The sequence below is a fragment of the Pinus tabuliformis genome, chromosome 9, assembly GCF_031772625.1.
Source record: "Pinus tabuliformis cultivar Carrire ecotype Pingquan chromosome 9, CPIR1, whole genome shotgun sequence".
Classification (NCBI taxonomy): Eukaryota; Viridiplantae; Streptophyta; class Pinopsida; order Pinales; family Pinaceae; genus Pinus; species Pinus tabuliformis.
Genome location: NC_142307.1, coordinates 2,023,294,472 through 2,023,308,433, shown reverse-complemented (window position 1 = coordinate 2,023,308,433; position 13,962 = coordinate 2,023,294,472). Strand labels below are relative to the sequence as shown.

The 13,962-nt window shown below is 38.5% G+C and overlaps 1 protein-coding gene across 1 annotated transcript; it reads right to left on the bottom strand.

Annotated features, from left to right (window-relative positions):
* Positions 1 to 8,075: 8,075 nt before the first annotated feature.
* On the bottom strand, positions 8,076 to 11,220 carry LOC149157198 (bidirectional sugar transporter SWEET1-like). The gene is made up of 6 exons (XM_089445012.1): positions 11,181 to 11,220; positions 9,907 to 9,943; positions 9,593 to 9,812; positions 9,360 to 9,518; positions 9,082 to 9,201; positions 8,076 to 8,596 (listed from the first exon to the last, which is right to left on the bottom strand). The coding sequence occupies exons 1-6, from the start codon at positions 11,218 to 11,220 to the stop codon at positions 8,378 to 8,380; spliced, it is 795 nt and encodes a 264-aa protein (XP_089301138.1). The 3' UTR covers positions 8,076 to 8,377.
* Positions 11,221 to 13,962: the final 2,742 nt, after the last annotated feature.

Here is a 13,962-nt window from a genome sequence, read left to right as displayed (position 1 = left end):
GTCAAATTAAAATTCAAAAGATGCTATAAAATCCCTAGGGCTAGCCTTGAGGCAACACTTGGTTGTGTGAGAATTGACCAGTTACAAAGAATAAGCATCGCGTACTCTTACCACCTTTGACTATAGACACGATGACCGCTGCTAGAACAAGAGTGCGATTCGTCGAAGATATCGTGGAGCCCCATATGGCCCATGAGGAGCCTAGAGAGGCAGCAGTTTCACTAGAAGTTCCAAAATCACCACGAACGCCACGACCATAGAAAGATAAGAAGATTATGGGTCGAGTCCTTGTATCCCCAAGAAAACCACGGTTTGGCAAATTCTCAATGGTAGAAAAGGGAAAATCCATCACTATTGAATCAGATGAGGAGGAGAAAGACTTGCAAGCTCTAATTGCTCAAATTTAGGTGCAAGACAATGAGGCAAATCATGTCTCACCAATGCCTTTCGAAACAAAGTTACCTACATATGTCCCCCCATGGAAAGGGAAAGCCAAGATACTGAAAGGCCTGGAGGCCACAAGGAGTGCGCTCTAGACCCTACTCCTCCCTAAAAGTATAACGTTTGAAGGTCTACCTTTGGGACGAATACCTACAATGAATTTCGAGGACTAGGACCTCATGGGTAGCGAGAAGTTCCCACACCTGGCCACAGAGAGGTTAATGAAGCAGAAATGGTTGCACGATGTGCAGAAGGTTGGTTTACTCCATCTACGATGGATACCCCACTACCACCACACGCCAATCAACATTTTCGTCATCAGGCAGTTGTCGTTCCTAATGCATGACGGGTATATTTGGCTGGAGGAGCCTATTCCCATCATGGCCAACCTAATTCACATAATTTCTTAACTTCCCTTCAAAGGACACACACCGCGACCATAGCGGGAAAAAGTAGTGACTTGGCCCTCGCAGAAGCCATGAAGGTGAAGTATAAACTAGAGAAGAAAAAGAGGGGGTACGCAATAGCAAGAATTAAGGGCAAAGGGGTGTGCATAGCCACCCAACCGCTAGCCGACAAGTTGATGAGGAAATGTCGCACCGACGAAGTACTAATGTATGTGATTGCGTTGGAAGAGCAGTGCACAGAGGGGGTACAGTTCAACTAGGTGCAGTTCCTCTACGAGGAGTTTCTGACAAACTGCAAGGAGGCCTAGGAGTAGGGTAAGACCTTCCACTATGCATGGTTTCTCTTATCCATCTTGTTGGTTGTAGGGGAACTACCCAAGGATAGCCAATTTCCCAATATTGAGGATGATTTTCCTGAAGCCGTGAGGTACACCTTGCTCTGGGCTACGAAGATGCGAAGAGAATTCGCAAGACGAAGGTGTTCTAGGTGTTCATGGAGACGAGCATCCAAATGTGGATCAATCGAAGGCCGTGCCTGTTCCATACAGTTTATAACAGCTTGCAGAGCTCGACAGAGTTCAAAGTAGATATGCATAACCTGTATATTTGGGCATGCAAGGATCTAGCACAAAAATGGGTGAAGCTTCCGTTCATAACAACAGATGATGCGATCTTCGCAGTAATGGAGTCATGGCCTCTGGAGTGGCATACCTTGGACTTGGTAGAAATGGAGAAGGCCACATCCCAGCAAAGAAAGAAGGACACCAAGCTATGCATCACACAACTAGCTGAAAAGAGGCACTACGAACAAGAAGTAGCCGCACAGTGGAAGACAACCGATGTAGCAGCAGCAGCGCAGATGGCAGAAATCACAACAACGCCCACAAAAGACCCCAAGGAGGGCTAGGAGATGTCCACAGGGAAACAAACCAGGGAAGTGGACAATACATAAGAGTGCACAGACCCCGGTTCAGCATCAACCCAACTCAAGCGGCCACGCGGCCCTAAGAAAACAACTCCTAGGAAGAAGGTAAAGGTACCAAAGACGTCTTTTTACCTAATCATGCTCACAGAAGGTGATCTGTTTGACATCGGCGAAACGACTCGTGAGTTCACAAAGGATGCACTCAAGGAACTGAGGATGGATCAGAACACTGTGTTGGGGGCGCTCAGCGCGCAGCTATAAGGCTTACATGTATAGCCCTCCCAAATAGGTACAATGGCTTTATACGTCATAGCAGGAATCATAGAAGCCGGACAGACGTTGCGCGCCTATATGGACAACCCTTTCGTTTCGCCTGATGGTGCCCTAGCAGCAGTAAGCGAGGTTGACCGGGCTGCGATGAGTGGCATGAAAGGCGTCGGCTTAAACTTGGTAGCCCTGCCGTATGAAACCTTGTACTAGTTATAGGATGGGGTCATCACAAAGCTCTGCGCTAGGGAAGGCCGTGCGATCCAGGTCTTGAATGAGCAGAAACTAAACATGGATTAGCTCAGCCTCCAGTGTGATGAGTTGATTGCACAGGCTCCTAGACGGGAGCACATTGTAGAGGATGCGTGTAGGAGCGTCCCAAAGTTGGTCGTGCCTACAGAGCTACTAGCAGCAGAGCGGGACCATAGATTGGTGACCAGAGTCCACAAGGCCAGGGAGGAAATGACGAAGGTTTAGTTGGAGCTGAACCTACAGATCGTCGAGCTGCGATTGAAGGCACAACCCTCCACGCCCCCAAAAGTCAGAGAGCAACATGCCTATGCTATCTAGACGGGGTTGGATCAAATTGGCCAGGCGACACAGGATTGCACCGGTATGTTGGATCAAGCACTAACCATGCTTACATAACTGCAGGAAGATCCAAAACTACAACGCCTAGAGACAGAGGTGAGTGAGTTGCAACAAGAGTACGACAGTATCCGCCAGACCATGCAGACGGTTGTCCTTACTCAATGACTCGCCAAACTACTGTAGGCAAGGGCACTGAAGGACCAATTAGACGTCGGGCAACAAAAAGAAGCCCTGCTTAAAGCATGCATCCAACCATGGATTGATGAAGCTTTTACAATTACAGCTACCATTGAAGACATGCTAGAACAAATGCAGGAACTCTATGCGGTTAGATAGGAATGTGACCCTACTCACAAAGGTTTAGAGATACATGTGAAACAAGTACAACAGATAGTAGAATAGTCTACCATGGACACACATGTTGTGCGAGACCTGCTGGATGGACTTCACGGAAAGATTGATGCACCAACAGAGTGACTAGGGATGAGTCACGATGATTGTGTTGGGGCCCTGTTGGGCATGGGATCCCCCACAGTAGGTTTTGGGGCTTAAAGCCTGAGTTTTGGTCAATTATAATATAAGACTCCGTAAAGTGTGGGCGCGGAGTGCAAAAGTCTAGGATGAGTCATAGGGTTGTCCGTCCTAAGAATTGTAAAATAATGTAAAGTTGTGTCGACCTACCCATGGTCCGCGGACCATGGGATTTTATAAATAGAGAGAAGCTCTAAGTGTAAAGATAGTTTTTTGGCAAGCAACTAATAGATAGATGCGAAGGCATGGTTATAGAATGAAGGGAAGTTGAAGCATATTGGGTCGCAGCAGTAGGAAGAGGCTCTGCAACTCAGTGCACAGAGGCCTAGTAGAGTCTGCAGCTCAGTGCGCAGACCCCTATAACTAAGTGCGTAGGGCGTAGTTGGGTCTGTAATTGAATTGAACATGAAAAATATTATTAATAAAGATAAGCTTGATTCAAAGTACATTCCATCTGTTCATGGATCTATATTTTGATGTTATGCATTATTGTTATCTAGTTATTTATATGTCTACACTTGATAAACACTGGTATGAATGCTTATGTATGACAAAATTCTAATTAATTAGCAATTAGAACTTAATTAAGGAAGACTTGCGTAACTAACACGGGTCGTGCTGCGGCTAGAGCTGCATGAAGGTAATAACACAGGAAGCAACATGCTCGTGTCCAATAAGCATGGAGGTTTGATTGCATCCCTATCGCCACCTACCAGACATCCCCACGGTGCCGAAACTTTGTTCTAGCACCCTCCCATACTGCTTCGAGTGAGACCTCAGTCCGCGTTCCATAGACTGTTGCAAAAAGGGCTAGTGGTACAGGGATTTGCTTGGCTAAAATCACATCTGAACCTAGGTCAAGCCCCACATAGCCAACACTATCTTATTTCCATTATGTTTATAAGCATAGTTGAGTATTCTTCTATTAATGAAATGAAGGTTTTTTCTATTGCATCTCTCTGTTTATGATTATATGTGTAAGTTTTTGTGTTCATGTTTAAGTTTAGATCAATTATTCTTGAATTATTCACAGTGTGGAACCACACCATATGGATACCTTAAGAGATTCCTTTTTGACCATGGAAACATTTCTGGTCCTCCCATACTTATGGGAGATAATACCCTTATCAAAGTACGTGGAAAAAGAAGAGTAGATAGGGATAATGGTTTCTTTGATGACCTATTTAATCCATACTCATACTATGAGTCTACCAGACAATGAATTTTTGTAGAGGAAAGCTAGTAGAATTTACACCTGAGACTGTTAGCATTTGTAAGATGACAAATGGCTCTATAGTTATTCTAGGTAAAGTAGACCTTTCCGCAAGGTTTTATTCCTTTTCATTTTGCTTCCGAATCTTCTTAGATTATGTTAGTAACACATGCAAACAAAGAGAGTCCATTGGGACACGCAATTTTTCGACACTTGAACTACAAGTACCTACAACAAATTAATAGAGAAGGAATGGTTACAAGGATTCCCAACATTCAATCTTTTGAAGGATTTTTCCATGGCTGTATTATGGGAAAACATCTAGAGGATATTTGAAGAAAGGAAATGCAAGAAGGCCATCATCAACCCTTAATCTCATCTAAAATGATATCACTAGATATTTTCCTAAACCATCTATGATAAAAGGTGAGGTAGTCTCTTACGTTCATAGACAACTAGTAACGTTAAATTTGGGTCTATTTTATTAAATCCAAGTTAGAGGTCTTTGAACTTTTCCAGGACATTAAACCACATGTAGAAAAAATAGGAAAGGCATCAAAATGTTTCACATAGAGAATAGGGGGGAGTATGTGAACAAAGGCATGGAAAGGCTTTGTTCAGATGGAGTTATCTAGTTACAACACATAGTGTCATACAATCAATATGATGTGGTATAAAGGAAGAATAGGAGACTAAAAGAAATTACCAACTGCATGATGCATGCAAACTCATTACCTTCAAAGTTATGGTCTAAAATAATCAACTATGTTTCTTACATCTAGAACAAAGTACCACATGAATCCACGAAACACAAAACTCCTTATGAGTCATGCTGCACTAAGAGATCGGAAGTCACCCATCTCCATATCCTTGGATCATGAGAATGGGATTAAATATCATTGGATAGGTGAAACTATTTAGAGCCACAGAGTAAGGAGTGCATGTTCGTTGGATATTCAGAAGGATTCAAACGAGGTAGGTTGTTAGATATGTCCACAAAAAACTATAAAGTTTGAAGAAGATCCTCTACATGCAACTCCATAGGAACCTGCTCCATAACCTCCACCACTTCCATATGCCAGTATTCAAGATTATGATTCTTCTTACACTTGAAATGAAAATTCCAAACCTATTGAGCAAGTAGTAGAAGATTCAGATTCACCACCACCATTGACATAGAACGGGTGCATCACAGTAATTTGTTAGATTATCTTTCCAAAATATATTAAGTGGAAGAAATTCAACATGCACTTATAGCAACGGAACCATGCATGCCCTTGTATTATTATGTCATATTATCTTTTGATCCTCAATTTTATGAAGAGGATAAAAGAAATCCCAACTTGGAAGCAACAATGAATGAGGAATACAATTTGTTCATTTTGAACCACAAATTGGATTTGGTTCTATTTCTAGCAAGTCCAAAGCTTGATCATTGTGAATGGATCTAAGAACGAGAATACTAGAAAATTATTGGGAATTAGGATATACCAAGGGAGGTGGGGGCATGAATCAATATTTTACAAATTGTACACTCCTTTAACAAATCATTCAATCTAATAAAATTGGCAAATAGCAAGACCTTATTCACATGACAAATGTACATATTGATTTTACTTGGAAACGAATCCTAGAGAAAAACACAAAGCTTATTTTTATTATGATGTAAATCAGAAGCCCCAGCTTTGATTACATCAATGTTTATAAGGACCTACTCACAAGAGGGACTAACCCCTTCAGATCTACACGCACCACTTGTACCACTTGCTCTCATACCATTTGTACTACGCACCACTTGTACCACTTGCTCTCATACCATTTGTACTACTGGTATAAAAATTTAATTTGGTACCACTTGTATCACTTGTATGATACCCAATAGAAATATTGGGAGTGAGAAAACAATTGTTATCTTGGTGTTCTTCTAAAGTAATTAGTGTAGGGAATACAATGGCCATATGAGCGAGAACAATATGCTTCCATTAATATGGAATCATTGTGCACAACTGCCTCTATGACTGTACAAAATTTAGTTTAAAATTTATTCCAAAAGATATCTTTTACAATTTTTATATCTCTATATATACCACTTTTATCAATGGGGAAAAACTTTCTAATAAGCCCTCTTCACATTAATTGGACTCATACAACTCCGTAAAACTTATTTAATAATGATGAATTGCATTGCATTACAAGAATGATATTTTATCCACCTTGAAGAGCAAAGGTGTTAGAACCCAAACAAAGATTCACACATATCTTCTATTAGGAAATTTTGCACTCACTAACCTCCAATGGAATAATAATTGAAGGAACATTTAAAAAAGAACAAAGAAGACATAGTTATACACCAAACAAAAGTCACACTATATTTTATTAATTAATCAATAGTTACATATATCAAAATAGATCACTGATCATAATTACTAAAAATAGCTAACCTAAAAGCTCACAACAATTAACAATGTGTAACACACATGTAATACACATAGAACTATTACTTCCAAGCCCTTCCCTTAATGTTTACATGTCAAATATTAAAATCACAAATTACAATAGCAATATTGATCTTTGTTTTGTTGATCTTCATTAACACCTACACCCACAGTGGAGCCTCACATACTACCCTCTCTCTCCGCCAAAACTTCAAGCATATCACTTGATTAATTTAACAGCTTGTGACCATCATTGACATACTTGTACGACCAAAGGCTCTTGACTACAAAGAAAAATAATTTGTTATTGAATCACTGTATGGACTTACTTCTATCTATCAAAATGCATTGAATTGCAATTTTCATAGTTATATAATTAAATAGTTTGGGTAGTGTGTATATTGAGAAGTCAATCATACAACTTGACAATTTTTAACATACACAAAAAGATAATTACAATTTTGATAGTTATATAGTTAAATGGTTTTGGTATTTTGTATATTGAGAAGTCAATCATACAACTTGACTATTTTTAACATACGCACAAAGATAAATGATAATTGTTAATCTTGAAGCATTTAAAAAATAATTTGACCACCCACATATAATGGAATATAAACATAACCAAATTAGTAATATGTTTTATTGGAACAAAATAACATAACCACTAACTCAAACTATGTTACTTTATTCAATACAAACTATGTTACTTTATTCAATAATAACTTTCAGTTCATCATTACACACTTCAATAATAATAATGACATATTGCAACATAGGAAAACTGGGACCCACACCACAAAGTTTTACGAGGATTTCATACAACTTCATATACATACACGAGATCCCACTCAAAATGTAAGATCTCAACCCTTCAAAATAATAACGATGATGTTCCCTATTTAGCTCTGGATATCACATCTGATCTGGTATGGGTTCAACAATTCCACTAATGGATTAGTCACTAGTGGCAACTTGACTATATCCACATCAAATCACAATAAGGCAATGATTGCTTCTTCAATTAAATAGTAGAACAACACACATGCACACAAAAATATAAACACATGAAAAATACACAATCACCTTCCTGCACTATCTCATATATAATGATTTAAACTTGTAGAATTTGCATAATTATAGCCTCTCATGGTGGAACTAACTCTGATACCAATTTGGAAAAACTACCAAAGACAAACATAAAAAACTACCAAAAACAAACATAGTTACACACCAGAGACCAATCACACTATACTTTATTGGTTTATTTCTAAAAGCATAATTACATAAATAAAAGTAGATGACAGAGTAAATCCAATAAAAACTCTCAACCATTAACAACCAACTCGTAATACACACCTATGTTACACACATCTATAACATAGATGTAAAAATTATTTCACAACAAATTATGTTGTTGAACATCATTTCTTATTACTGCACTTTAATTTCCATTCCATTCTCCTCGTTGCTTAATGCTACACTTTAATTTCCATTCCATTCACGTTTAATGTCCATTCCATAGTATAAGCTTTTGCCTGCCCATAAAATCCCTTTTCCACTTCGCTCATTTAAAAACATATCCCTTTTCAACTTGGCTCATTTGATCAACGCGGCCTTGTTCCTTTTCCACTTGGCTCATTTGATAAACGTCCTGTAGCTTTGCCTCTTTTTCTGGAGGAGGAGACGATGTAGCACTGTCGTTGTTCGTATTCTTCCAGTCTTTGTAAATAACATACAGAATCAACTGCAATGCTCCGAGGAAACTTCCAGACCCATTTGGTACCTGTGGATCCATAAAACCATTGAAAAATTTAACACCTCCATCTCATAAATACAGCGCTAACATAGAGTTACACTAGAATAGAGTTACCCAAATTCGGGTTTTATAAGGATTTTAGGTTGCAACGGTAAAGATTGCAGGTAAAGGCATATAATAGAGAACTGAACGTGTAATGCTTAAAAATATTTACTTTATTCTTTGTTACTTGTAGATTTTAAAGGATAATACACTGAATTAAAAGTATTATATCTACAGCTTTGATTTCGATCATGCTATGCAGTCATGTTTAATGATGTTCTCGGACAAGTAATTTGAATACTTACCTATTTTATTTTGTTATACAATTTTTACTTCTGTAAAAGATCTTTATGATGAAGGTTATTCAATCATGAAACAGATTTTTTTTTATCTAAGTTACCCAAAAGGTGAATGTTTATAATTGTCGTGCAAATATATTTATCATCTATGGTAAGTATTGTTAAACGTACATAAACGAATGGATCGTTTCCCAAGAGGCCGAATATGAACCAGGAGGTGCCGCATAGGAATACAAAGAGAAACAGGAAGAACGGCATATACTTTACGCTCTTCGTCTTAATCACCAACCTCTGCACATCATCGAAATCGCGCTTCAGGTCACTTCACATATCATAATAAGGCATAAATGTAAATTGTTGAAAAAAACCGCATTCTCTTGACCGTTATGCTGACTTAAACAATGCTCACTGAAAATTGGTTTTGCTAAAGAGGAAGTAGAGAGATTTACCATTACTGACAGAGGAGACCCGTACATGCAGATGGAGAAGATGGCGCAAACGAAGCCGCAAAATAACCTCCTAACTTTTCCTTGCATTGCCAAGAGCGATACCAGGACAACCATTGCAAAAAAACTGAGAACAGCTACCAGAAGGCCAAATATCTTCCCCTGTTTCATCCACCGTCATTCAAATGGGCATCACCCTGCTCAGAAACAAATTTATTAATCAATACTATACTTACCCTGTATTTCTTGTCGCGAATATAGCAGATGAACACAACTGCGTAGAAGAATTCTATGACGGCCCCAGTTCCGTTAACCGTGCTCACTAGAAGGTTATTGGATGATACAAACGGCATGCCATACCATGCAGAAAGCAAGCAATTCAAAAGCGTGGAAACATACGGAAATCCAGAGAACTGTTCTGTCGATTTGTTTTTAATAATCTTCCAGAAAGTAATTCTGCAAAGTACCAATAGGATCATAAACAATTACGAATTATATATGCATCAATATGTTTCCTCATTAAATGACTACGTAAGTTGGGAAAACTCACAAAGTAACTAAGAAGAGTATCAGGGCAGTGATGTTGCCTGTCATGAAAGAACAAATGAAACATTAAGAAACCGGAAACAAGCTTCTTGCATCCAAGAAATTAAAGTGGGTAGAGCGTGTATACGCACCAGAGAACAACGATCATATCATCCTCATCCACCTTATCTTCTCCATGTAACGACGGTAGAACATCAACAAAATCAGATTGATCATTGGCTTCCCTAGCCTGCTCTACATGACGGTGCTCTTCGATGATATTGCTAATGAAAGCTCTCACAAACGGCACCAGGCGGGCACAACGAGCATATTGATTCGAACCTGCATCCAAAGATGCTGCCCATGATATTGTTCAGCGCATCCGCGGTATCAGGGGACGTTTAGATGAAAGAGCATGCATCAAAACAATTATATGATAAAAAGGCGGGACAACTGATTTCAGAACAGGGCGGGACAGCAAATTTAAAATTCAAATGACAGGAAGCGCGACTAATATGCAGGCGTGGATGTGAAGTACGGTACAGTCACCGATCTGTCAGACACCGTAGTAGTCATTTCAATTCAGTTTAGTGGGGAAGCGCGAGGGCGGATCGGGCAGCCGGAGAGGGATGCATGCCATGCCGGAGAGGGATGCGGGCCATGATGCATGGTCGAGGATGAATGACGTCAACCACGCTGTCTGCGGCTGTCAGAGGGGTACCTCCATAGCATTAACTTTGCTATGGAGGTGGAAATAGGATCTGCCCCGTAGGGTTGATCGTTTGGTATATATTAAGTGCACCGTTTGCATCCACAACGCACTAATTACTCCCGGGTCCCGGGACGACAGTTCATGGGTTGAAACGAAATTACGTTGTAAAATTTGTAATTAGGGTTTAGATTGAATGTGAATAATTCTGCTCAGCCGTACGCTTAGTTCCGCCGATTTGATTGACCTCGGAGTTGGTAGAGTTGGCAGAGGCGGACAATATATGGCCCTTTGCATGAAATAATTGGTAGACTGCAACGAATTGACGGAAAACAATGTGAGGCTATAAAGGGTGAAAGAGAAACAAAACCAAAGGTGTGTTCCCTCCGTATGATCACGGTGTGCCAGTAGGATTCAAACGGGTCGACAAAAATGATTCTAGAACAAGTTAACGTTACTTTGTCAATTTATTTAGCCTTGTTTGTCAATTTATTACGTTCCAACTCCGCGTGTAGCTGCAACTCTCCGGTACAATTGATAGTTGTTGTCTTGCTGATTGTGATGCCATTCCTATCTTCACTCGAGAATACCATTGAATTTGTCATTCTTCAGTTTATCTGATTCAGTCATTGCTTATCGTAGCATCGGTCATGTCTCTGCAGCATTGATGCTGGTAGAAATATGTGAATGTGCTTTGTCTTACTTACGCTCTCTGAGTTATCTTTCTTGAAAGTGTGACATACAACTACATTTCTTAGATGAGAATATTTATTTGATGGAGTTTTCTTTAGTAGTGCGACTTTGATTATCTGGGTGGATGATTTCAATGAAGTTTTTACCATATATATATTCAAAAGGAAAAAAAAAGAAAATTGGGTTTATTTTTCTGTTTTTCTCATCCAATTTCAAAATTCTAAGATAGCACCATATACCCTTACCAATAATTCGAATGTAAAATAATTTCATTCTCTTTTTCATCTTGAGGTTAGAAATGGGAAAAAGTTAGGGATAAAATAATAGTAATATTGCTTCAGTTATTTATATATATATATATATATATATATATAATAATAGTAATATATAATTCAGTAGAGTATTTATATAAAAAGGGTTAAGTTAAAATTCTATAAAATTTGATAAATTAGTTTAGGTGTTTAGTTAGAGGGAATATGTATGGATGAAGTTTATTTCGATGAAGATAGAGTTTGTACACAAAAAAATTATGAACAAGTTTATTTGGACATTATTATTCAAGTTGTGTCTAGACATGACCCAAAAGGATTTATTGATTTACATACATTGCTAGTGCATACATTGAAGCCTTTTTAGAACAAATGGAGTGCATGTAGCACCCAAGGTTAAAGAATAATGAATATAAAGAATTATTTCCTTTAAAATTGGAGATGAAGTGATTGATACATTGGAGAAAGATTATTATTTTCTGAATATATGAATATGAATTGTCCATGAAAAAGAAAGACAAAATTTAATGAGATTACACACTAGGTGGAGTTGCTTAAGTAGTTGAATATTTCACCAATATTCTATGTGTTAAAATTATGACTCCAAAAGAGTAAATTAAGAAAATGTAGGAGATACAAGTACCCAAGGCTTAATGGTGCAGCTAAATATTAAATAAGAACCATAAATGAATTAAGTGTTGGATTAGAAATCCTTGGAGAAGTGTCATGGAACATATGGGCATTAATTAGTAATATGTAACCATATCACTCTCGAAGAAAACAATTGATTTTATGAAGATGAGTATCATAAAATTTGCAAAGGAAAAGTAAAGGTCTATTAAAGACCAAGCACAAGAATTACTTGAGGACAAGAAAGCTTTTATTTTTAGAGGAACAGGTAGTAACTCCACGAAATTAATTCATATCTTATTCCTTCAGGTTGGTCTTTATTATATACATGAGGGAGAGACTGTTCACTTCATCTCCCGATGACTGTTCATATTTCTTATTATTTATTTACATTAATTACATTCACCCAATCCTGATGATTAGGTGTCAACATTCCCTCCCTTAATCTGAAGGGATGTTGGTGAGTCCAAGCATCATTCTGAATCGTTCAAGCTTTTCTCTTCCAAGTGCTTTGGTGAAGATGTCTGCAATTTTCTCATTAGTGGAACAATGACAGAGATGGATTGTTTTGGCCTCAACATGATGTCGAATCGGATGATATTTAGTATTGATGTGCTTCGTTCGATCATGGAACTTTGGGTTCTTGGCCAACTTTATTGCAGAGGTATTGTCAATCATGAATGGAGTTGATTGTACTTGTTTTACCTGCAAATCTTCAAGAATTTTCCTGAGCCACACAATTTCTTTTGTTGCTTCAGTTGTTGTCATGTATTCTACTTCTGTTGTTGGAACTAATTGTTTGCGTGATCTCCAGGAGACAGCTCCTGATCCAAAACTCATAGCATATCCTGAAGTAGATACCCCATTTTCTTTGTCTCCATCGAAGTCTGAATCAGAGTATCCAATCAAGCTGAAGTCATCCACCTGTGTATACTTGATTCCAAAGTCTTGAGTTCCCTTCAAGTACCTTAGAACTCTTTTTGTAGCAGACCAATGTCCCTCACAAGGCTTTTGTATAAACCTGGAGAGGATTCCAATAGCAAACGAAATGTTTGTTCTAGTAGTAGTTATGTAGTTGAGACTTCCTACAAGCTGTCTATACTTTGTTGCATCCTCAAATTCTTTTCCTTCAATAGATGTGAGCTTTAAGTTTTGTTCCATTGGAGTAGTAAGAGGATTGCATTCTGTCATGCCAAACCTGTTCAACAGATCTCCAATGTACTTCTTTTGAGAAAGAAATATGGACTTCGGATGTTGGGTTACTTCAATACCAAGATAGTAATGAACATAGCCCAAATCAGTCATTTCAAAACTTTTCCCCAATTCCTTCTTTATGGATGCAATGTAGCTTTCATTTTTCCCTGTCATCAAAAGATCATCTACATATACCACAAGATATACAACTGTTTTGCCAACTTTCTTGACAAATAAAGTTGCATCATCAAGATCATAATGTTTGAAATTGAGTTTGAGAAGATGCTCAGTTAGTTTTTCATACCAGGATCACAGTGCTTATTTGAGGCCATACAAGGACTTCACAAGTTTGCATACTTTATGTTCATGTCCTTTCACCGCAAATCCTTCAAGCTGGGACATAAAAGCATTCTCTTTTAGATCTCCATTCAAGAAAGCAGTTTTTACATCCATTTGATGGACTTTCCAACTGTTCTAAGCTGCTAGGGCAAAGAGTGTCTGGATGGTAGCCCATTTTGTTGCGGGGCCAAAAGTTTCCTCATAATCGACCCCTTCCTTATGTGCAAAACCTTTTTCCACAAGCCTA

Excerpts from the sequence above, each read along its gene's own strand:
- LOC149157198 (XM_089445012.1), bottom strand. The coding sequence starts at position 11,220 with ATGACTGAATCAGATAAACTGAAGAATGACAAATTCAATG. Across the intron at positions 9,813-9,906 it reads ATACTCTTCTTAGTTACTTT|AATTACTTTCTGGAAGATTA; the intron begins GTGAGTTTTCCC and ends GGTACTTTGCAG. Across the intron at positions 9,519-9,592 it reads TTCGCGACAAGAAATACAGG|GGGAAGATATTTGGCCTTCT; the intron begins GTAAGTATAGTA and ends TGGATGAAACAG.